This window comes from Balaenoptera physalus, assembly GCF_965194825.1.
Source record: "Balaenoptera physalus genome assembly, chromosome: 17".
NCBI classification, from domain to species: Eukaryota; Metazoa; Chordata; class Mammalia; order Artiodactyla; family Balaenopteridae; genus Balaenoptera; species Balaenoptera physalus.
The window spans coordinates 47746774-47773329 of NC_138895.1; the positions used below are offsets into that span (position 1 = coordinate 47746774).

The 26556-nt window shown below is 39.2% G+C and overlaps 1 protein-coding gene across 14 annotated transcripts in view; it reads right to left on the bottom strand.

Annotated features, from left to right (window-relative positions):
* Positions 1–26556, bottom strand: part of NIPAL2 (NIPA like domain containing 2) — a 75724-nt gene that overhangs the window by 18599 nt on the left and 30569 nt on the right. For 11 of the 14 annotated variants that reach the window (XR_014255335.1, XR_014255336.1, XR_014255337.1 and 8 more), the window contains 2 exons: positions 16093–16152; positions 6778–6899 (listed from right to left, as the gene is read on the bottom strand). Coding sequence is in view for 11 of the 14 variants with exons in the window: in XM_082432747.1 (XP_082288873.1) it covers positions 6778–6899; positions 16093–16152 (182 nt within the window). In the remaining 3 variants the exon portion in view is untranslated. The remainder of the gene's footprint in view (positions 1–6777; positions 6900–16092; positions 16153–26556) is intronic. The other 3 variants (XM_082432746.1, XM_082432749.1, XM_082432748.1) reach the window with 1 other exon arrangement.

The window sequence follows — 26556 nt, forward strand, 5'->3', positions numbered from 1 at the left end:
CCCCTCCCCGCCAACCCCTGCCACCCCGCGGAGTCCTTTGAGGTCCTCAGATTGCTCAGCTTTGGGGCCTTTGCACTAAGAGTTTGCCCTGCCTGGAATGCTCTTTCCCTGAGCTACTGTTTGCACAATGACTTCTTCTAGTCACTCAGCTCCTTGGAGAGATCTCCCCAGATCGTTCTGATCTCACAGAGCGACCCAGTCATCCTATCACAACCCCGACTTCAGGTGGCTACCGTAGAGTATTTTATCATGACCTGTTCGCGTGGTTATGTGTTTCTTGTCTGTTTCCCACTAGCACATCTGCTCTATGAGAACAGGGACCTTTTCTGCCTCCAGTGCCTGGAATACAGTTGGTCACTCCATAAGTATTTTTCGAATGAATGAGTAAATTACACCTCAGATTTATTATGAACAACTTGCCAAAAAAAACAAGCCTAATGTCTAATAAACTGAGTGTTCAATAAGTATTAGTTGACTGAATGTCTAAAATTTTCCTACCTTTAAGAAAACTAGTATAATTTTGAGTCCTCAATTTTATTTTTGTTTTAGCTGTTTTTTTCTTTTTTGTAGTCCTTAAGATAACCTGAAGCATAGCTTTTTTTTTTTCTCCCCCCAAAGAGACAGCATCTCTGGACTGAAATCATAAATATGAATGTTTACATTGGACAAGTGAAAATACCAGCATTAAGTTTTTTCTTAAAAATGGCTAGAGTTAGGGACTTCACTACTTTCAGGGCTGCATTTTACTTATGGAGCCCTAAATAAACATGTCTCTTCTGTTCTAACTCAAGGTTTTGCTTGTTGGTTTGTTTCTCCCTTTAATCCTCTGTGGGCATGGAAAGCAGCAGGACCATATCTTCCTCATTTAAAAACCTTTTCATCTAACATGGAAGATTAACTCATCCCTTAGTCTTTTCTTTTCCTGGCAAATTAAACCAATCGTTTTAACTCTTCCTTATAGCACTTATTTGCCAGACCTTTAATTTAATCAAGTCATGCTTCAAAAGCTATTCAACTCCTATCTCTTTGCCTTCCTGAAAGCTGCCATCGAAACCGAAACATCCCTCTCGACTTGGTCTCCCCTCCACCACAGTTGTCCATTTCTCATGTGATACAATTACAGACAGCTCCCAGCAGCCTTTGGGACCACTGTATTTGTGGCTGGAGGGAAGAGCGCTCTTCCTGCACTAAGGCACAGAGCATGTTAGCTAAATCTGTTAGCATGCCAATTATTAACATTTTTGGGGGGGGATGATGGTAGTTATCAGTTTCGAAAATCATGTGTGACTTTTTTTACAAACTCTATCTCTGTGGCTTCAGATCTATAAAACATGAGTTCCTATTATGCACAGAATGACTGCAGTCGCCCTGGGTTCTGTCCCGTGGCAAGAGATCACGGAGCTCCCGGGAATAAAATATTCAAGCAGCATGAGTTAATGTTAATTTTTTCTTTTCTAGTAACATTTTCTCTCCTCTCTGAAAAAATCAGTATCAAAGAAGCTGTGACTTCTGCAGGTTGTTGCGACCCAGGAAGAGGCTGCTTTGCTGACTGCTATCTCAGAGGCCAGAAATAATAACAGCGCCTAGTGCATGCTTGCCACATGCTTTATTTGTACTAATTCATTGAATCCTCACAACAACCTCAGGAGGTGGGCACTATTACTGTCCTCATTTTACAGATGGGGAGACCAAGGCTCAGAAGGGTTAAGTGGTACAGCTCTGGAAGGCAGAACTATGCCCCCTCTCCCACGCCAAGATGTCCACGTCCTAATCTCTGGAACTTGTGTGTATGTTACTTTACACAGCAAAGGGGCTTTGCAGATGTGATTAAGGCTATGGACCTTGAGATGCGGAGATTATCCTGGATTATCCGAGTGGGCCCAGTGTAGTCACAAGGGTCCTTAAAAGCAGAGAACCTTCCCAGCTGTGCTCAGAGAGAGATGTAACATGAGAAAGACCCAAGTCAAGGAATGCTGGCTGCCTCTAGAAGCTGGAAAAGGCAAGGAAACAGATTCTCCCCAAGGGGCGTTCGCAAGGAATACAGCTCTGCCAATACCTTGATTTTAGTCCATGAGACCTGTGTTGGACTTCTGACCTTCAAAACTGTAACAAAATTAATTTGTGTTGTTTTAAGCCACTAAGTTTGTGACAATTTGTTATGGAAACAATAGGAAACTAATTCAGGTTTGGGTACCTGAAGTCTTTCCAGAGGAACAAAATTCTCAGGATGAGTTTTCTGAACTATTCTGGGTTTTCTGGATTCATTCTCCAATTTGATTTAAAGGCCCGCATCACCCTGTTTTCAGTGGTAAAAAGGGCACTGGCAGTCCATGCGATGATGTGACAAAAGACATACACAAAATTTCATCACTGGAAACCCTCGTCTTACTACCAGAATCTGAGCCTGTGTTCACCTCCTTTTCTCCCACCGAGTTCTTTCTTAAAGTATAGCCTTTGATATAGCTGCCTTGTCCAGAAGAAATGAGCTCTGCAAAGGTTCTCTCTAAGGCCAAGCCTGGACAAAGGTCTGATACTCGGAGGTCAGCTTGTATTAATTCTGCCTGGAGAGCTGCGTGGGGAAACGAACTGGAGTGTGCACCCCAGAAGTGGAGGACCCGGTTTGGAATTCTGGCTCTGCCACTTAGTATTTAAGTGACCTTGGACAAGTGACTGAACCTCCCTAACTCAGTTTCTCCATCTGCCAATGTCTAGGGCTGTTGCGCAGATGAAGGACAGAACGTGGTCGGAGTGGGCATAGGGCTCAGACTGCTCAGTGAGGTTGGCTACTGCGGCCGCAAAGTGTATCCTAGCGCAGACCTGCAAGTGCTACTTACATTCAGACAACGAAGCAGATGAACCTCATGCAACAGACACAGAGGCTTTGTACACACACAGTCTTCTCCCTTCAGGTTTTAACACCTGCCGGTGGGTTGTTGAAGCAGCTTTTGCCAGAAAGGCCAACTTAATAATCGGCTTCGGGGTAGAGAATTACACCAGTCGACAGGCTGGGTCCCTGCTTTGGCTGATTTAATTTTTGGTCTAGTGGGGAGGAAATGATCACCATGCAGATTATTTTGTGAAGGATTCTACGTTCACAAGAGAGGTTTCCACCTGAATAGTCTATGGGGAAATCTGGGTGGGCAAAACAGCCGCAGTCAAGCCTGCCATAGAACACGAATTACCTGAGGCTCAGAGCCACGTTCCCTCATGTGGGCTCTGCAGAGGCATTAATAGTTGCTACTCAACAAAAGGCCCTTCAAGAAAAGGGCCTCGTGGTCATATAAGCCTGGGCAGGGCGGGATTAACAAGGTTAAGCCTGTCTCTTTCCTAAAGGACTTCTAGTTTTTAACTTGCTGATGGAGATGTTGAATTTCTCAGGGGGCCATGTATGTTTTATAGCATCTCTCCAAGCTAGTTTGACCTTGCAAACGTGATTGCTCTTTGCTTTTTGGCAAACAGCAGGTGGGAAAAAGTCTGTTTTAGTGGGTGAGCAAAGGACACTTCATTCCTCTCTGGCCAGAAGACACCAGGCTCCTCAAATCCTCTTCCTACCCAAAAAAGTCCCAGCTCAGAGGGTAGGCTCCCGGGCCTTGTTTCTGAGGCTTTGACTTCATGTAAGCCTTAAAAGGAAAATGGATATTGACCTGGGACAGGTCAACATATGATACAAGGATATGCTATTAACTAGTCTGTAATATGACTTTACAATCCCCTTTTGAGATACGTAAAATTTATTCAGACTTAAAATATTTTTATTCATTTTATTAGTTATTTGATCAGTCCCGAAAGGCAGTTCAGGTGTTGCATTTATACTTGGTGTAATACAAAAACTGTTAGATGAATGTACTTCAAAGAATCGTCTTAATTACTGTAATTATGATCTTTGCAATTATGGTTTGCAGAAAAAGCACAGACTCTGCCACGTTGAAGGATTAAATATTAATTACGTAGATGTTTAACAGATTTAAACCAAACTTCAGCTCAAGATCTTAGTATGTAATTGATAACTTCTAGAGTCTTTAGAGATGCAACATACAATGGATTAAATTCCAAACTGAGATAAACTAAGATAATATAGATCTATTCCCCTAAGAGTCTAATGCCAAAAGTGCTATCCAAATGTGACTTTATTAAAGGTTTATTTTATGCTATCTTATAAATATCTGGAATTATTTACATTTTTGGCAACATTTACTTTCAAATATACTTTCATTATTTTACAGGAATATGGGTCTCTCCCAGGACTATAAAATTCCTGCTTCAGGAATTCTCCTCTGTATTCTACGAGGCTAATAAGTTGAATGAATTAGTGAATAAATGAATGAATGAAGAGCTAACTTTGGAAAGTGGAAAAATGCAATTAATTTCAGAGTACTTTTTTCGTGGAACTATAAGGTTTAAAAAGGTAGTTTTGTTCTTTTAAAATGTTTTCTATGGTGTTAAAACGATATACAATACATCATCATCAAACAATGCTGTTTATTCCAGGAAATAAGTCTTGATGCATCTTTAATCTCCAAAGGATTCAGCTCAGGCTTTTAATTTTCTGGTCACAGACTCTGTGACCCTTTTCTTACCGGATGAAGAATTTGTTTTGCTTGTAGGCAAAGAATAATAATGTGTTGGTAGGACTTCAAGTCTAGACTATCACGAAATGCTCAATGAGCCCTTCTAGTGCTTAGATTTGATTGATGAAAGGCTTAATAGTTAAAGGACTGGGTATGGTGGACATAGGAAGATAAAATAGGGGAGGGGGAGACACGAAGTATGACGGACCTGAGGAAACCTACTCTGAATTGGGAAGCCCAATCCTAAAGTCTGATGGAGGGCAGGGGTAAGGGGAGCCTTCCAATTTAAGAGAGGAGGGAGTTTAGGGGAAAAGATATTGAGTTCAGTTTTTGAGATGTTGCTTTTGTGGAATCGATGGAACATCCAAGCAGGGACGAGTAATAAGTAGACAGATGAGAACACAGCTTTGCAGCTTAGAAGAGATCTGGGAAGGAGATGCAGGTCTGGATTTGGAAGTCTTTCTAAAGAATGATGGTGGTGGAGTGGGCAATGAGATCACCCTAGAAAACCCTGGAGGAGTTTTTAGCACAAATAGGTAAAGAGTGGATGGCAGAAGAGAAGGAGGTACCTACCAAGAGCCTGGGATGGACTAATCAGAGAGGAGGAAGAGAAACAGGGAAAACAAACCGAGGAAGCCCGGGAAGAGAGAGATGCAAGGAGAAGAGAGTGGACCATCAGGAAGTGCTGCACAAGGCTCAAGAAGAATCAGGACCAAAAAAAGCAATTCCACTTGGTAATTTGTGGGGAGGGGTCTACTAGCTTAGGACGAGTGAGGAGTGACTAGGAGCTGAGAAAGTGGAGGGGAATACATCTTTGGTGGTGTTTAGTAGGGAAATAGGAGAGTTTATTAAAGGGGGTGTAGAGTATGAGGAATGTTTTTAAACAGAGTGTCTCTGTTGAGTAAGAGAAAGAAGTAGAGTGAGAGACTATAAAAAGAAAAGCCCTATAAACACTTGTGTCCCAGTGGTCAGAATTGTATATCAGAGATGGTAAAATATATAGGATTCTTGTCATACGACTAGGAAGGGCCACACAATAGTGTAATACCATGCAGTTCCTGCTGTCATATCCTGAGTTACATCACACTGAGAGCAAAGTTCGCCATGTCTCTGCAAATGCCAATGTCACACGTTTAAATAATAGGTATACAGCAGGATCATACTATTTTACCTGTTTTAATGGCAGATCACTGGACCAGATAGTTTTTTGAGGTCACTTCTAACCCTAAAAATGTTTGACTCTGTGTGCTTTGATTATTTTTATTGAATTCACAACTCTTGATATTTTACCAATTCAGTTCTTGGTTAAATGCTCATTTAGACAATCCCAGTTTTCTTCTTACTGCCTGCCCTTCCTAGAATATTCTTATTCTCCAATCTAAACTGACTTCCATAACAAGTTACATGCCAACCATTTCAATCACATTCTCTGTACCAGGGGTCCCCAATCCGCGGGCCTCAGACCTCTACCGGTCTGCACAGCAGGAGGTGAGCGGCGGGAGAGCGAGCGAAGGTTCATCTGCCGCTCCCCATCGCTCCCCATCACTCGCATTACTGCCTGAACCACCCCCCCACCCCCCCTCCGTGGAAAAACTGTCTTCCACGAAACCGGTCCCTGGTGCCAAAAAGTTTGGGGACCACTGCTCTATACCTACTGGATACAGCCATTGCATCAAATAAAATATCCCAATTAGTGGCTTCCAATTTCTACATCAGCTCATTCCGTTCTTTCTTTTACACATCTCTCAGTATTGTCCTACCTGCTGTCTGCTTCTCCTAAGACAGGCTACTGCATTGGTCTCAAAGAATGCTTTTTTGAAGGGAATACCTATCTTGGATAAAATTCAGTGAAGTAAAATGTGTCTTCAGGTGCTTTCCTTTGACCTGGGAAGAGAGTTTTTTTGTTTGTTTGTTTTTACTCTGAATTGTCCTAAAATATGTTGCTCTGGAATTTGCCAGGTTAAATTCCATTAAATTGTGGAAATTGTTCCAGTGATAGGTCACCCCCAAGGACAGAATACCTGGGAAACGGGGGTGCTTTTATTGCTGATTTAGTGATTGAAATACTTTAGTACTGGTCAAATATATTTACATTTTAATGAGATATTAATGCTGAGAAGAAAAGATTATATTAGTTCTCCAGCATCTGCATGTACCAGTGGTCTAGATAATATTGCCTCTGCAACAGTAAAATTTTTAGAATTCTTACCCCGTAGGTCATGAACTGCCAGCCAACAAAGTAATACTGTACTGTTCTTGCGGAGATATCCTGAGTTATATTTGGAGCAAAGTTCACCAATAAATATGTTCCTGCAAATGCCAGTGTCATACCTTTAAATAAAATTGAAAAGACAAACAAGTTGAAAAGGGACATTTAAGTCTTTTTGTTTATGTAAACATTACCTATAGACTAAGCATTGCTCGTAAAAGTCCATGTCTATTAAAATACAATTCATCAAACCATCCCCAGATAGCATCATGCATTCACCCGACAGCATTATTTTTAAAGGGGGATAAGGGCTAGGGAACGGATGCGGTAGGACATAAATTCTGATTTTTCTCTGTTGTTCCAGATGAATCCTGGCCTCTTCAGAGAAGCTTTCCTCAAAGATGGGGAAGATCAGAACGCATGCATATGGAGACATGAAAACACATCCAACCTGGCTGTTTGTTTCCACGTGGACCAGTAAGGGCACGATGAATCTAGATCCATCTAGATCTAGATGGCAGAGCCCAGAGAGTGGGGAAATCCATCACCTGATGATGATCTACTCTGCACCTAGTCATCTTTGGGTCCTTCACACACACAAACTTGGGTGTTTTATACTTTGAAACTCTGGTAAATGAATACCTTAATCATTGCCATTTATTGGAGTCCTTTTAGCAGAAATAACGAAGGTGAAAGATGACTCTGATGTAAGATTTACTTGATCCAATTTAAAATCTAGAATTCCAGGGATAGCTTGGTAAAATACCACATAATAAACCTATGTAGGAATGTGTTACTGTCATCACCTTAACGTTACTTATACTGTAATAATGGAGGAAGGGAATGTGTGGGGGGAGGAGTGGCCACAGAAGAAGGGGACTTGCCTTTCCAAATAACATGGAAAACTGCTTATTTATTAATAATTAGCAGCCTGAGAAAAACTGGTTTATGTAGCATTTTTCGGATAGCACACATGAAAACATAATTCAACCTGTTTCACCACTGAGGTCAGCATTGTGTATATAATTTACAACCAGCATTCACTCCAACCTGGAACAATTTGGTGTGTCTATAAAATCTCACAATTTGAAGACATCAATTTCCTGTTGCTCTTAACCAAATGACTTAGAGTTTTGAACTCTAGTTTCTGAGAATTCATTTGATTTTTCACACAAGCTGGACAATAGCTATTCGTGGTGCTGTAGGAGATATAAAATAAGCTTACTCTAATGCAACAATTTATTCTGTAATACTTTGTGAAGACAGAAATCATATACACAATTTTAAAAGCTATTTTCTAATGAGAATTTTTAAAAAGAAAACAATATACATTATTAAGCATTTCAATGAAAGGAAAATAATAAAAACCATACATAAGAACCTGGACAAAATTATTGGTCAGCTCTGTCCTTTCTTTGGAAAAAAAAAAAAAGATCTTATAAGATAATTGTTCAATATTTCATTCCTAGGAAGAAGGGATTTAAAAAAAACCACTTTTCTAAACTTGGTATAGTAAAGTAGAATAAATGCATTGAATACAATTTCAAAGTCTCAGAGACTTCCAATTTACTTTTGTGAAATCCAGATTTCTTATCTATATTGAGTTCCTCTGCCAGTCATTTCTTTATCTCATCTAACTGCATCTAGTGTCAATTAAATTTCCTTTTTAGAACATTTAGTTTTGAATGGGTAACACACGCATATGGTAAAAAATTCAAAAGCCACACAAGAGGGATCAGTGAAAAGTTAAATCTGTCTCACACCCTTGGCGCTCACTAGGTCCCCTCCTCAAAGTTAGCTACTGCTGCTGGTTCTTGAGGTTTTCTTTTCAGAGATGTTTTAGGCAGGTGTGTGTGAGAGTGCATGTGTTTTGGTTTTTTATGCAAATGATAGTAGCTTATTATACACACTTTTCTGTATCTTGCTTTTTTTCTACTTAACAGAACATCTTTGCAGAATGTTTCACATCATTATATGCAGGGCGGCCTCATTCTTTCAGAGTCTGCATAGTATTCCATTTTGTGGAGGCAGTGTTATTTCCAACATGTTCCCTGTTTCACATCCTGGCACATCCCTCCCTGTTTCACATCTGCTTCCACATTTGCATAGTGTGCCCATTTCCACCAATGTAGATCTTCACTGCATTCCAAAACTCCTTAAAAACAAATAAAATGACTGACGGTTTTACAATTATCCTTTCAAAGTACTTTTTCACATGCATTATCTCATCTGTACCTCATGTCACTGCAAGACTAGTGAGTAACTCCGTGGCAGCTCAGGAGGTCATATATTCTTTCTTCTTAATAATTTTAATTTCAGCAACTTCCGACATTTACAAAGGCAGTTCTGGATAGCTGCTACCTGTCATTTGCTTGTTTCTTTGGTGTCATTTTTATTTTGCTGTGTGATTTACTCTCTGCTTCATGAGTCATGTGCACATTAACGTAAGTGTTTAAAAGTGTTGAAGGTAGCCATTAGCAAGTCCTTCAGTAAATTTCTGTAAAATATGTTTGCATCCCACCTTTTTCTAAAAGTGGCATGAAACATCAGTTCCTGCTATTTTTATTTCAGTCAAGCCACAGATATTCCTTCTTTTGAAAGGCACAGATTTCTGATTTAGACAACTTGCTAGTTTACCTTTTGTTGGCCCATTTGACCAAAGGAGTACTCTAGAAGTATAAGATCCTAAAGGAAAGAAAGCAGCACTTGACATGCCCTTGGCCCAGGGAAATGGTTAAATGTCAGGTCAAGACTTGGATAAGAGAAGTCTAATCCAAGCTGAGACTAGCTCCACAGAATTCAAATTTCACTGCTACTGTTAGCTGGAAGGGCCCAGGCAAGTTGATTATCCCTCTGTGACGCAGTGTCATCATTTCTAGGTACAAATTAACTTATCATACCTGCTAGACTCCAGGAATTTGGCTCTGCAAGAGGCCAGTCTGGGGAGCTGAATATGTTTGAAAGCTCATCTGGAGACCTGATGTGACAAAGGACCCTGGGACAGATCCAACTTAGGATGCTGACTGCCAAGGGTCAAAGACCATCTGAGTCAAGCTTCAAAATTAATCCAAACTCGTATCTCTAATGTTGTAGTCTAGGGATGACCAGGGACTGTCCCTGGAGCTGTCTCTACAGGGTTAACAACTCAATTTGAGAATAGAAGGGCAGGATAGGAAGGACTTGGCTGGCATCTCCTGACTGCCTAGTGAAGACTTCTCTCCACTGGTCTTAAAAGAAGGCAAAAGAAAGCAAAGACATAACTGAGAGAACACAGAGAAGAAGAAACACTACCAGCGCTATGTTTGCTACCCACTGCTAACCTCAGGGAACTGGTGCACAAAGCACCAAGAGCTGGCTATTGGAGGGGACCAAAGGTGGAGCCGTCGGGCAGCAGTGGGTAAGCTACAGGTGGGGGTCAACCATGGGATGCTGGATACGACCCACGATACAGGGATGTGGCCTCATCGACCACCCTCATGCCCAGACCTGTAGCAAATACATTTTCTCATCAAATACGACTCAAGTCACATAAAAAGTCTATAATGATCTGATGGGAGTTTCAGATTTAGCTTGATACAGTACACAAGTATTAATAAAATCTCTTTCTATAAACTTGTCATATGTACAAAGCAGGGAAACAAACGCATCCCTGCTCTTTATAGTAGATAGACTAGGTATCCTGGGAGGGCAAGGGACGGTATCTTTCTTTTTAAGTGATGTTCTTAAAACTATAGATTTCATAGACAATTGTGGCTGACATGAGAGTTATATTATGATCACTGTCATACAGAAATGTGATGATAATAAGAACTATAATAGTAATAGCTAATACTTAGCACAATTCTAAATGCTTTATACACATAGAATAATTCCTACAAAAAAGCCTACAAAAAATAACTATACCACCATGTTACTATACTAACATATACTACATGTATATTATGTATTATATAATACATAACATTGGATACTGTTAAAGTATTACTAGCCACATTTGACATAGGAGAAAATTGAGTCACAGAAGGGATTTTCTAGCTAAGTGGAGAGCTTGGATTGGAACCTAGGTAACTTATTCTCAGTGATTAGACTCTTCTACCTCTTGTATGTACAATGGACCGGAGCTGATGAACGGACAACTCACGGCTGTCCTTCACACTGTAGTCTCAGCGAGTGGCACCCAGGAGTTGTACCGAGCATAACCCGAGGCTGGATGAAGCATCCCCACTGGGGATGGAAGGAACTGACTCCTCCTGGCAGTGGTCCCTGGGGTCCCTGACTGGCCCTGAGGTTCCTTTAGAAGAGCGTCTCCAAACTGGTGTTCCCTAGAACCCAGTTTCATAAGATGGACCCTCCACCAAAAAAGGTCTCAAGTCAAATCTATTTGGAAAGAGGTGAGTTAAACCAACTTAAATAGTTCTTTTACTGGAAGACCCCTGAGGTCCTCAATGTGTTAGTGTTCATTGTGAATCTCCTTAGGGAGGATATGGCTGTAATATTTTCTAAACATATTTGACCATTTATATCATCCTGAAGGAGTGTTTTGAGGAATGTTTTATACTCTGAGAAATGCCTGACATTTAACTGGATCCAGCTGTGAGAATGCAGCCTCTGTTTCAAGAGGCTACTGAAGTTCTGTTGCAAAAGTCTCCTATAGATACTTGTGCACTGAAGTTGAAATATAAAAGTGGTGGAAGGGAAAACAGCCTAGAATCAGGCCCCTTCTTATGCTTCTGTTCACCGGCATCTCCAACCCGCTGAGTTCCTCACCTGTGCAAGCCTTGGATTCTAGGGTCTACTTGCATAGTTCTTCCTCAACTGACATCTGGTTTCCCAGTCCACCCTTCTCCTTAAGTAAAACCTGAAATCTCCTTTAATTTTGTCCCCACTCTCCGGCTCAATGCCAGCTAGTGTTAACTGCCTTTTAGCTAGCTTCTGGAATCTGGCTTGACCTGACTTCTGGTAGCCTTAAGAGTTTTAAAAATTCAGCTAACCTGATGTCAACCAACACTGCTGGCTGGTTCTCTTGGAGCCTGAAATATGCCTCCTGATCAATGGGGGTCCAGCTATTGCTTTTGTGGGTTACCAGGAGTCACAGCATAAACTGGACCTCTTAACACCAAAGGATGCCTTCCCCTCAGTACAATCTTTCCAGATTCCCCAGGCTGAAGGCAGCTAAATCCCGAAGGAGCCCTGGATTGGGAAGTCTCAATAATATAGTGAATCCAAATAGTTCTGAATCTAGCATCAGAAAGTCTACCATTCTTGACACAACTTTAAGACCAAATAGCCAACCTGTCCTCTCAACCAGAAATGATGGTTTGTTTGGCTAGATCTGTATTCTAGATACTGGCTTCCAACCAAGCTGACCTCTGGTGTGGGAGTAGGAAGGAAGCAGGTGGTCTTTGTCTCACTATTAATCTCTTGACATTCTATCTGGGGAAACCATTTATAGGTGACTTAAAATAATCAAGTTACTGGTCTCTGGAGAGTGCTGATGAATTGACTATAATTTTTCTTTTTATGATGATGCTATCTGGATTAAATCAACTAGGATCTCACAGACTATTAGATTCAGTATTTTTGATGACTAAGGGAGAAGAGGGGGAAAATACTATAGTTCTGGCTGCTTGAAGGGGAGAGAAATTTGGTGCTTTTTAGAGGAAAAATAATCATTAAAATAATTTAAAATTATTAATCCACTAAGAATCAGAGCACGGTCCAAAGCCTGTCATTGAGTTAATAATAGTTGGCGATTCCTTTCAGACATAGCTTTTGTGAGGTCATTTTTTGAGGCCAGTGCTGAAATGCTTCATAGCCACAGAGCAACATTTGGCAATAAATTAATTCAGCTTGTTTCCACATGGTCCAAAAAAATCTTCATTTGTTCCATCATGAAAAACAAACTTTCATTTGCTTGAAGCAGGGAAAAGTAAATGATTTTCTTTTGCACATTTTGACGATTTAGTTTTTAGCATGCTTATACGTTAATCTTTCAAAAAATGCCATTAACTACTCTTTTCCCTGTTTGATTTTAGTCCCTGTAAAGAAAAAAAAACATTTTTAGCTTTTAATGGAAAGAGCCAAAATTTCTCAAGGCAACAGCAATACAGGCCCAATGAAAATACAGGTGACTTAACACATTACTGAGTACGGTTGGGGAAAAGTCTTTCCCTAAGCACGAAATGGGTTATTACATCTCAGATCATGATAATTGTATGATATTGCTGTTGGAAGCATGGGTATGGAATCGGTGACTAAGTCCTTTCTTACTCCTGTGACTCTAGATTCAAGTCAAGAATTCATCACTTTTAATGACAGGAGGAAACAAATGTGACATCAGATATATCCCTGCTCAAAAAGCATTAAGTTAAAAGGCTAAAAAAACTCAACCAGAGTTGTGCGAAATGTTACCTGGATTGCTAAAGTTCGTTAGAATATCCTAATCAAGGTTTCCTCTCGTGAACCAGTAGTGGTGGGTGGTGGTGTTAGTAATAAGGATAATAATAGCTGACATTATTGAGGACTTATTACATGACAGACCCCGTTCTCAGAGATTTACATAAATGAATTCATTTAATCCTATGAGGTAGGTAATACTTCATTTTAAGGTTGAGGAAATGAGGCTTAAAGAGACAAAGTAACTTAGCAAAGGTCACATAGCTCTCTGACACTAGAGACTTACCCTCACCTATTATGCTATAGTTAAATCAGGCTGCCATTATTAGAACACTGGTCCACCACTGACTAATTATTTGACCTTGGTTAAGTTATTTAACCTAAGTATCAGTTCTATAAATGGATTGTTCCTCCATTTAAATGAGGTGGTTCATGTAAAACACAGTACCTGAAAGGGGTAAATATTTAATAAATGTTGACTGTTATTAAAATAAGAGAAATAAGCAAAGAATCAAAGAATTAATAGAGGTTTTTGTTTGTGTTTTTTTTTGTTATGTGTGTATGTGTTTCCTATTTCTTACGTTTTACCTCTTGGTAATGAAGTTGATCACAGAAATAATACCAATTTTATTAACAGGGCTTTACATTTCTCACAGTGCTTGTATCAATTACCCAGTTTGACCCTTAAAACAGTCTTCTAGGGACTTCCCTGGCAGTCCAGTGGTTAAGATTCCACGCTTCCACTACAGGGGGCGCGCTTCCATCCCTGGCTGGGGAACTAAGATCCCGCATGCTGCGAGCCGCGTGGTGCAGCCAAAAATTAAAAAACAAAAAACAAACAACCCCCTCCCCCCAGAACAGTCGTCTATATTTGTCAGCAAACTGAGGCTTAGAGAAGTTAAGTAATACGTTGGCCACACAGTTGATTGCAGAAGTTGAATACAGATTTGAACCCTTGTGAGTTTAATTTATACCCTTTGATGTCGAGCTAGTATACTGCTTTTAGCAACGTTTAGTTGATCGGGTTTTCTAAGTATAAAATCAAATCATTGGCACCTATTGCTATTTCTATTTCTTCCCTTTCTATAGTTATGACTTTCATTAATTTTTTTCCTAATCCTCATTGGCAGTGGTTGTAGTACAGTATTACATAGAAACTTGCCTTACTTTTTTGTACCTTTGTCAACACTTCTCGTGTTATTCCCTCTGTATGTCATTCTCCAAATGCTGGGCTGTGGCCCATGCCTGTCCTATTCAGCTGTCAGAACTGATTCAAATGGTACCTCTGCTGTAGAAAATTCTCTCTGAGCTTCCCAGCTAGAGTAATCTCTCTTTATTCTAAACCAGTGGTTCTCAACCGGAGGCAATTTTGCCCCCCCAGGGGAGATTTGACAGTGTTTGAAGTCATTTTTGGTAGTCATAACTGGGGCAAAGTGTGCTACTGGCATCTACTGCGTAAAGGCCAAAAGGAATGCTGCTGAACACCCTACAACGCACAGGACAGCCCCCTAGGATGAATTATCCAGCCTAAAATGTGTTAGTAGTGCTGAGGTTGAGAAACCCTGCTCTAAACTAAAGGCTCAAGGCATTATGATACATGTTATTTTCTGCTTTTAAAAAAAGGTGTTTTTGTATATATTTTATCATTGACTGTATTATTTGAAGGCAGGGATTCTGTCTTAATCATCTTTTTATCACAAGGGTTCATGATAATTGGCAAGTTTTCCTTTACATCCATCTGTATTACCTCATTAAATACCTTACATTTATTTAAACATTAACCAACCATTAACTACAAAAGATGACATATGTTAGATTAAATGATTTAAAGTTTCCCTAAGACATTTGATAAATGAGAAACATAATGTAGGACCTAATTGTTTTAATCTATAAAACTCAGGCATTGCTCATTCTTATTTCTGATTCCATACAACCTCCCCAAATGAGTCCATAAACATAATACGAAAAAAGAGCACAGAAAAATAATATATTTGAATTCACATATGAATGCATTTGGAAAAACATTTTAACCATGAAAATTTGACAATGTTGACTAAAAACTCTACTAGCAGGATCAAACCAAGGAAGAAAAAGAAAAAGTGAAAACTCTTTCAAGACACTAGGCTCAAGGGAAACATGATCAGGGAAACAAATGTTCAACATACCAACACCGGTGTCACATTTAAGCTCAAAATTTTTTTAAAATGATCTCTTTGGAACTGAGTAGACATAGATTTATTTAAAGTTTCTAAAGTATCATACTCATTATCATATGTCAGTAGTAATTCACACAGGATTTTGTCAAGGAAGAAAATATGAAGCTCTAGAATTCTTCTCACTAATGATATTTCCAACTAGAGGTAGAAGATACAATCAAAATGTGATGGCTTTGCCATATAGCGGAAATCTTTTACAGCCAGGAAGGCTACTGTGATTTTCCATTAATAGCTGTATTTCTAAATAAAATTTTGAAGATCAACATTCTATGTTACTTTTGGAAAGGGCTAAATAGAAATTAAGCAGTTATTTGGTGCATCTAATTTTTGTATGTGGTTTTCATTTTTATGTAGTACTTTCATACAACAATCTATCAAATATGTCCTATGAAGTGGAATACTCTATTAGTTTTCTTGGATTTTATTATGTTCATAAAAATTTCGTAACATTCATAATAATAATACTGTAAAATAATGATTTGCTGTGGTCAATGGCATGGGCAGAGGGTATAATGAAGGTGCATATATTTCTTGTCAAAGAGCAGATGGCAGTTCCAAGACAGAATAATGTTCGCCTCTAGATGAGACTATATCCATTTCAGTAATTTGCTTCCTGTTTTTAAAACACATATTTTTATTGGCTAGGATTATTTATTTCCTCATCGAGCAGTGTTTTAATTACATGAGTTAAATAATTACTTACCTAGTAAATCTGAGGCTCTCAAATTTTCTTTCAGAAACATAACAGAAATAATGGCACTACCTAGAAAGAAAATGGCCATTAGTGGTGTTTCCAAATATAAAAACATATAGTATGCAATGCCATTTGAAAGGAGTTAAGTAGTCTTAGGCCTGACTAGCTGTGTCCTGGTCAGAGACGCCCGGCGGCTGGGGCTGTGGAGATGGCCTCTTGCCCCTCATGGTTGAGGATTCATGGAAATTGGCCTGGTTTACAATGAACCTACGACAGTGACTGGGATAGTGCATGGTATACAGTGAGGGCTTAATAAGAGTTTACTAAATGAATGAATGAAGAGAAAAGAAAGGAAGGAAGGAGGGAAGGAAGGAAGGAAGGAAGGAAGGAAGGGATGGAAAGGCAGAAAGAGATAGATGGGAAGGAAAGAAGAAAGGATGAAAAGGAGGAAGTCTTAACTTTAAATATATTCCAAACGGAAACATTATTTCCCATCATCTCCTCCCATAATCCCTATTCCAGTGATACCTTTATTGAGCACCAGTATCCTAAGGCTCCTCCTGGTACCCCCTCTCCTTCACACCACACATCCAACAGGCTACTGGGTCTGTTAAGACTGGATTTCACTGTCTCTCAAGTCCATCCCCTCTTCATTCCCTTGTCACGGTTCAGGTCAGCTTCACCTCAGGCTTAGACCATTAAAGTAGCTTCCCTCTGGAGCCTCCCATTTCACTACCCCTTCCCCAAAGCACGAGGAGTCATCTTTCTAAAATGGAAATCTAATGTAAATCCACAGCTTTAAAACCTCTTAACGGCTTCTAGCCATCCAGAGACAAAGGCCAAACTACTAAGCATGACATTCAAAGACAGCCGTGACTTTACTCCTGACAACTTCCTTGCCTCATTTGCCCTCGATCTCTTTTATATTCTATGTCCACTCTTAATAAAATAATCATAATTTCCAGAACTCCCATTGAGTTTCATGCTAAAGGACTTTTATACAAGCTATTCCCTGGGCAACCCTGCCTCCATCCTTTCACCCAACTCTAGACTCAAGCATCACCTCTGGATTCTCCCAGACTGAGTTGACCACTCCACCCATATGTGTGATTACCCCTTATAATATATAACTTTTTTGTTACACTTAAGATTTTTTTTGCCTGTCTCCCGAAAAAGATTATCAGTTCCTTTTACTCTGAGATATGCCTTATTCTTTGAAGATCTCCCATGTGTAGCTAGTACTCAGCACATAAATAAAAGTGTTGGTGGGATCTCCTGCATTTGCTGACCCTTGTGATGTTGAAGACCCTCTTTCCCATTATTGATGCTACTGAAACCTCAGCCTCACAACTGTGCCATGACCTACTGCTATGGCCTCAGGTGTGTGTGGGGTTAAGTTGAATCTGAGCTGTTCCTCTTATGGAGTCATGAGTAGAGGCAAGGGAAGATCCAAATTTGCAATAATACAAAAACAAAAAACAAAAACCCACAACATTACTTGTATTTTAAATATCTGACAAAAACTATTAGTTGAATTTCTTATTTTGTTTTAAAGCAAAAATACAGAAAGAAAAATCATTATAAAATAATCTCATCATCTAGGAAAGAACCACAGTTAATATGTTTGTGTGTTTATTTCCCTCTGGTTGAGATCAAACTGTAATGCAAAATTTCTTTTCTCAGTTTCCTCAGTTACTGTATTACAATTTGCCATGTCATTAAAAATTCTTCATCGATATAATTTTAATGAATCTGAATTATAATCCATTAAATCAGTTAAGCTTGAATGTAACTATATCTGGTGTTCTGGCAATTGATTTAAAACAAAATAAAAAAATCCACGCCAGAACACTCATTCAAGATAAGCTGGAATCCACATATGTTTTTTCCATCTTTTTTTCAACCTAGCTCTCTCTCATTCAAGTTGAGCTATGTCCTTGCAAATTCTTCCTGAGCAGGTTATTTATAGGAATGGGGGCTTCACACAAAATAAACAGAGGATGGGAAATGTCCACCAAGCATGAGTTTATTGTGTGGCATGGCTTTAAAACATTAAAGCAATATTTTCTGAAGATAAATTAATGTATAGATATGTGGCCCGTTACATTAAGAATTGAGTTTGGGACAAGCATAAAAATGTATGATAAATTTCTATTTCAGATTTGGACCAAATAATTCATGGAAACTAATTTCACATGTTAGAACATTAGAAAAGGTATAAAAATCAAGACCTCACTCCCAACTCCCATTACTGACTGCCTGTGTAATTAGGTAAGGAATGTTTCCAAGCGGAGGGAGATAGATTAACAACAAAAAATAGGTGAAGTATCATTGCACTGACACATACCAAACGCATTCCATTATAACAATACTTGAACTGACCATTTCACAGCAAAGGATTCCAGTAAGAAGGGAGACATTGCTTACATGGAATAAGGAAATTTTAGAGCTAATAGTAGACACAGAGATAATCTACTCTAGGTTCTAAACTTTATAATTGGGAAACTGAGGTCCAAAGAAACTGATCCATTCATCTAACAAACATTTATATTACAGCACAGCTGGAACCAGCATGCATATTTCCTCATTCCAGTCCAGAGCTCTTTCTAGTACACGACACTCCATTTCTCCCTTGGAGTAAGAAAGGCATCATTTTCCTTCTCTTCTTGTTGCTAAACCACCACCTCATAAATAATTTCACTTTCAGAAGGAAGAGGGAAGAATGTTATGTAGGAGATAATTTCACTGCTAAAAGCAAAAAGGACATGACTGGTAACAATAAACTTGAAATATACTATAAGCATCAAATTATATCAATTGCCATAAAATAAAGAGTTTTATGAAACATAAATATGCTACCTTTACTTTCTGAAAGAATTTATATGTCTGATGCATTTTTTTTAAGTTTTAAGAGAACATGTGATTTTCTACAAAATTTTTAGATAAGAGAATAAGTTTATCAAAGAAAGTAATAAAAAAGAATATTCTATTAAGATACATCTACTTATAACTCATTTATCTTGCAAAACACGGTTAAAATGAGAGCTGTGCTGAGAAAAAGACAGTTTCTGAGCAACAGCTAATAACATGACTTCTAAGAACAGAAGTAAATTTTTTAAATGAGAAAAAATAAATAAACTGAAGTGCTCCCATATATATTTGTAATCAGAGATCTGTCAAACTCAACCCTGTCTAGTTGTTGCTACATCAACAACCATTGCCTAATAAACATGTACAATGGGGGAAAAACTATTACACTTTTATTCCTATAGTAAAATTTAATATTTAAAAATAGAGTATTTCAAGATCAATAGTTCAAAAGCATTAAAACACACTTGTAACTTATTAAACTATAGTTAACCACTGAGCACTAACTTCCAGCACTCAGAGTTTTGTGTACATTTTTGACTACAGGCATATTTGGGCAGAGGTTCGTGAATCCTTTTCCATCCTGGCCTTCACAGGACATGGGTCTACACAGAGAGTGCTCCCAGACACTGGTCTATACAGCGTGATCCTGGACACTGGAGTTAAATTCATTACACAGTGAACACAGTGACTCCAGAGGCATTGTGACCACAATGATCATAATGCATTAAAAAAAAAAAAAGGTAAAAGGTAGCATATGAAAGATAACATACCAAAATTCAAACAGTGGTTATGGGAAAAAAAATATAGTAGGGGGACTTCCCTGGTGGTCCAGTGGTAAAGAACCCGCCTTCCAATGCAGGGGACGCAGGTTCGATCCCTAGTTGGGTAACTAAGATCCCACATGCCATGGGGCAACTAAGCCCACGCGCCACAACTACTGAGCTCACGCGCCTCAACTAGAGAGCCGGTGTGCCGCAAACTACAAAGCCCACGCGCCCTGGAGCCCATGCGCCACAACTAGAGAGAAGCCTGCGCACCACAACAAAGAGCCCGAGCCGTGATGAAAGATCCCACATGCCTCAATGAAGACCCCGCATGCCTCAACTAGACCTGATGAAGCCCGCCCCCCCAAAAGAAAGTAAATAAATAAAATAAATAAATATAAAAAAAAGAAATAAAATGATCAATTAAAAAAAATATAGTAGGAATACTACTGTAAGAGGAAAGGGGAAAAAAGTTTTTTCTAGTATTTTCTTTGGTTCAAAAGAGTGTGCCCATGGAGCAGTGTATTAAGGTAGTCACTTGGCCTTCATCATAATACTTTATGGTCAGGAGAATCTTATGGTCAGGAGCAACAATTATAATGGACTGACTCCTACTGGTGAGTCATCTATACTCTTTTCAGCCATTAAATGTCACTTGGTTTAGCAACCAGAATGGAGACGATTTCCTGTCAAGGTTGATACAAGGAAACTTACACTTGGGCATTCTGATTCGGATTTCTAGATGAAAACAGATAGAGGCCTAGCAAGATCCCCGTGGCTTCAGCTGAACCAGGTCTAGGCATGGGGGAGGTGCCAGTCCCAAGGGTAGACATGTGCCCTGATGTTGAGCTCCCTAATGCTTCCTGATCTACGTAGGAATAAACCTTAGTTTGTTCTTCATTCACCTCCACTCCGGCATCACAAGAGCTGGCTATAATTATGGAAGAGTTACCTACCTGAATGTGGTCAAGAGTTGACATATGAGAATTCAGATAGGATGTACAAACTTGATTTAGATTATCTTCTGTAATAGCTACTAATGGGGATTAGTAAACCAGAAGTTAAGCATCAACTTTCTATATGTTAGCAATTAAACTGAAGGGTAGACCTTTACATGTGAATTTAGATTTTTGTGTCTGTAGAATAACAGGTAAATTGGCATTCCTTTTTTCAATTTTCAACATTAAGATATATGTGCACATTTTACTTAAATTCCCTTTCTCCCCAAATAATAATTTTTTTATTAAAGGTTTAAGAGCACAGAAGAGACTTCAGTAACTATTTAAATGTGTTATGGTATGGCTATTTTTAAATGATTTTGTTCACATTTATTTACTTCCCTCCATTTTTTACCCTTTTATGACCGCTTCTAAAAAGACAAATTTAACCCAAAGTTTTAAAAATCAATTACACTTTACTTAAATGTGATTATGGATATGATATTCTTATCTGATAAAGCTGGAAAGAAAAAAAACCTTTGGTCCACAGGTCACAAACTCAAATGTCTCCAGGGGCCAGTTAGGTAATCCTCTAAAGAAGAAAGAATAATGAGGGTGGTGGGCTGTAGCGATGAGGGGCTGTGGAACCGTGGTGACCTGGCGTACACAAGATCAGTGAAAGGCGGCAGCCAGAATTCAGCCCTAGCCAACTGCAAGTCCAGTGTTACCAAATCTGATACTTTAAGACAAAAATCCAGTTTTTGTGTATCACTACCCAATTTTTAAACATGGGAAATTAATTTGTATTTTTAAAATACATTCTTTGAGCCAAACAAAACACAACAGTGGCCAGATCTGGTCTACAGGCCACCAGTTTGTAAACTCTGATCTAGTCCGCAAACGAAAATTTCATCAATTTTCCTGCCTGGATATTCAATTTATTGTTTAACCTCTATGATCTGAAGAGAAAGCAGGGTATATGTTTATAATATAGGAAAGTAGAAGACAAAGTAGTAAAGAAAGCACTCTTTTATAAAAAAAAGAACCCATGACATGAAAAGAACATATTTATATAATAATGCTACAAACAGATCCTCACATGTAAATATCTGGCTTGTGGTTTCTGACCACTTATAATGGCAACTTTATTGTACTGCTAAAAAGCAAACCACAAAAGCACTTTCATGTCAGTCACAATCAAGCTTCAAACACGTGGACACGTTGAGTGTGCTCATGGGCTCAATCAACTCTAGCCGTTTTGTGGTATTGACTTCTCCAAAATGCCCGTTCCCCGTTAGTTGTAGAATTGGAGGGGAAAAGTATGTCAATTACAGTGAATTCCACGGAATTAGGATTTGAAAATCTGAGGATGTGACACTTTGAAAAATGTTTCTTTATAGAGAGAAAAGTTGTCCCACCATCCATATTGGCAGGAAGGAAAGTGTCCAGTAATTCATGTTAATTAAAAAATAGCTAGAGGGTGTGGAGAAAAAGGAAGCCTCCTACCCTCCTACACTATTGGTGGGAATGTAAATTGGTGCAGCCACTATGGAGAACAGTATGGAGGTTCCTTAAAAACTAAAACTAGAGTTGCCATGTGATCCAGCAATCCCACTCCTGGGCATACTTCCAGACGAAACTATAATTCAAAGAGATACATGCACACCCATGTTCATAGCAGCACTATTCACAATAGACAAGACGTGGAAGCAACCTAAATGTCCATCAACAGATGAATGGATAAAGAAGATGTGGTATATATATATACAATGGAATATTACTCAGCCACAGAAAGAATGAAATAATGCCATTTGCAGCAACATGGATGGACCTAGAGATTATCATATTAAGTGAAGTAAATCAGACACAGAAAGACAAATATTGTATGTTTTCACTTATTTGTGGAATCTAAAAAAAATGATACAAATGAACTTATTTATAAAACAGAAATAGATTCACAGACATAGAAAACAAACTTGTGGTTACCAAAAGGAATAGCAGGGGGCAGGGGGTCGGAGAGATAAATTAGGAGTTTGGGATTAACATGTACACACTACTATATATAAAACAGGTAAACAACAAGGCTCTACTGTATAGCACAGGGAACTATACTCAATATCTTGTAATAACCTATAACAGAAAAGAGTCTGAAAAAAATACGTATATATTATATATATATATATAACTAAATCTCTTTGCTGTACACTTGAAATTAACACAACATTGTAAATTAACTATACCTCAATTTTTAAGAAGGGAAAAAATTGCTATTGTCATTTATTGAAGATAATGAAATTGTAGGTAAAGTGCATAATTTCAAATGAGGAAATTTACCTGGATTAAGAACAATAATCTTTTCTATTTTTAAAAAATAAATTTATTTATTTATTTACTTTTGGCTGCGTTGGGTCTTCCTTGCTTTCTCTAGTTGCAGCAAGCAGGGCCTACTCTTCGTTGTGGTGCACGGGCTTCTCATTGCGGTGGCTTCTCTTTGTTGTGGAGCACGGGCTCTAGGCGCTTGGGCTTCAGTAGTTGTGGCTCACGGGCTCTAGAGTGCAGGCTCAGTAGCTGTGGCGCACGGGCTTAGTCGCTCTGCGGCATGTGGGATCTTCCCGGACCAGGGCTCGAACCCGTGTCCCCTGCACCGGCAGGCGGATTCTTAACCACTGCGCCACCGGGGAAGCCCAATCTTTTCTTTTCTACATTTTTCTTGACGTACATTAGAGATTAAATTGAAAGGAGTCCAAAAAAGTAAAAATACTGTCACTGACAGGATTAACTCTGTATTATAAATGTAATAGTGCATTACATCATCATTAGCAATTTCTTTAGGAATACTCTGTGGCGTTCTCAAAAAATAAGGATGGGTGGAAAAGATGTTTCAAATAAAGTTTTTTAGGTTTTAGGAATGCTTTCAGCTGAGAGTGCATGAGCAGACACAAAATGAGAACTTCAGAGATTTATTTCACACATCTTATTTAGGCTGGTTTTGGGAAAAATGTGCTAAGGCAGACAACCCAGCAAGCCACCGAGAAAAGGGATATTTTCTGCATATTTCCAACATTAAAATAAACGTCCGTGTAAAGTGCCACTATCACAGGCAGCCCGTGAGGTTTAGAGCTCCAGTGACTTCATCCAGGCTGGCACCGAGCACAGGGCACTAAAGGACTGAGAGAATCCACAGCGTCGAGGTTTGTGGAACACTACAGGTCACTCTCTCATTGGCCTGTTTATGTTTTCTTTCATTTGTTTCTAATAAAAAACTTGGAGACCAAAGTTTCTGCTTGAGATGACTTCTCTGGAATTCCAAAAGGCCTCACCAGGGCTTTCTGGCTGTGCTATGACCATCATTTAATGGAATACAGACACATTTCAGCTTACAGCTTTATAATGGCACACAGAAATACACGAAACAACGTATATTCCACATCATGAATTTCAATTTGAGCAAAAGTCAGCCTGTTAGGGAAAATGAGAGATGGAAAAGACTTACCAGTCATCTGCCTCATTCTCTCAGTGCAGTCAGCTTTCCAGCCTTAATTCAAATTAGCCCAGTCACAGGGTGACTACTTCTCTTAGTAAATTATTCCAGGGCCAAGGAGACCTCACTGCTATTAATTTTATCATTCCATATAAAATTCCAAGTGTTTGATCTCATATAATTCATCTCAAATTTAACCTACTTATTACTCATTTCTATTCATCTGGGCAGTAATTAAGTAAAATAACAAGGTTGTATGTTTCATACAGTACCTGGCAAGGCAGATGCTCATTCAATATTAGTTTCTTATCTTTAACTATTTCTAAACTGTTGCCTGAATTTAACTTGGAAAAAGGTGATATATTCTCTGAACTCTTTTCTAATTACTTTAAATCAATATACTCAGAGGTATAGAACTGAAAAATGTCCATCACGTTTTTTTTGTTTTGTTTTGTTTTTTTATAAATTTATTTATTTATTTTTGACTGTGTTGGATCTTCGTTGCTGCACGGGCTTTTCTCTAGTTGCGGTGAGCAGGGGCTACTCTTCGTTGTGGTGAGTGGGCTTCTCATTGCTGTGGCTTCTCTTGCTGTGGAGCATGGGCTCTAGGCACGCAGGCTTCAGTAGTTGTGGCACGTGGGCTCAGTAGTTGTGGCTCGTGGGCTCTAGAGTGCAGGCTCAGTAGTTGTGGCTCATGGGCTTAGCTGCTTTGCGGCATGTGGGATCTTCCCGGACCAGGGCTTGAACCATATGCCCTGCATTGGCAGGCAGATTCTTAACCACTGTGCCACCAGGGAAGTCCTCTATAATGTTTTATTTCTCCCACCCTCCCTGCCCCTGCAACAGTCTCCCTTCATATCCCATTCCTTTGCCACCTAGACAAGTCAGTTTTATGCTGAGAAAGGTCTACCACGAACCTCCTTTAATTTTTTGTGGCTTCAACTATTTGGATTGTTGATAACTTTATTATTTTTAATCATCTCAATGCTTACGCATAGCACAGATCACAGTCATGGGGAAGAACAGAAAAACGAAAACATTAAATGTAAAGTCATGCTTTGTAGATACACAAATAATATAACTCAACCCCCCAAAGGACAAGCTTATAAACCTTTAAATATTTACAGGAGTGAGTATTCACAAGTTCTTTGCAATGAAATGTTTAGCCATTATGCTTCATCGGGAATTGAAATCTTTTAAACAACACCCTAGAACAGAACAGAACACTTCTCGTCCAACATCCTAGAACAGAGCATCTTAGAATGCCCAATCCTCGTTTTATCAAAATTCAAATTCAAACCAATTCTGTGAGGCTGTATTGTGTGATTTCCTGCACCATGCTCTCCTGGAAAGAGCAGACAGCAGGCACACACAGTCACCAGTCTCCTGGGTCTCAGTTGAATGGCCAGAATGCATTAAAAAGGTCATTGTGAACACGATGAGAGTTGCCAAAGGGGAAGTATAGGGTCAAGCCTGCTACATGCAGTTGAGCAGGTTGTGCACTGCACAAATACACTACACCTGAGGGGGTACCACCCACATGTCAGATCTTGGTGACTCGTATATTTCTCAGGACAATTTTCTGACAGATGGCACCGGAGTGTCCTGCTCTAATGAAATTATTGTATTACGATAATTTGCAGACAGACAGACAGAAATAGAGTATCATGAGAAAGGATGCCTTTTTCTAATTCACAAAAAGGCACCAAATAGCTGAGTAGAGGGCCCATGTAGGGTGCTTAGGGAGCAGAGAATAAGCCTGTTTAATTTAGTGTGGAAGCCCAGAAAGGCCTCCTGGGGAAGTGGGACAGGAAAGATGAGCAGTAGTTTAAAATTTTATTACAAACTCCTCAGAATACTCAACTTATTTCTTTTTATTGGATTTCTGGTATAATAACTAGTTTCTCAGAAAACACTTTCTCAAATTGCAGTTAGACCTGAAAGACTCTCTGAAGTTAATTAGCAAGTGAACAAAAGTGCTTTGAAGCCAGAGCAAGAAGACAGAAAGTTGCACGCATGTCTCAGACTGCTATGTTTTTCCTTGGACAAATTTCTGTGTCTGTTTTTTAAATGTATTTGGTATTGGTAGGTTATTTGGAAATTTTGGCATTTTCCAACACGTTTTGGAGGGGAATACGTGGAGAAGTCAAAGGGTAAGTGCTGTTTAATGGCTGAACAAATGAGCTGTGAAGAGCCTACATTTCTGCTCCCTGAGAATTAATTACTGCATGGATAAGAACAATAAAAAGCATTTCTTGAAGTGGTTCATCCATTTTAGATAATTTAACCACCAGCCACCTTCAGGGGCATGGAAGTAAACTCTGTTATAAAGAACAAAGTACTGGACTTCCCTGGTGGCGCAGTGGTTAAGAATCCGCCTGCCAATTCAGGGCACGCGGGTTCGAGCCCTGGTCCAGGA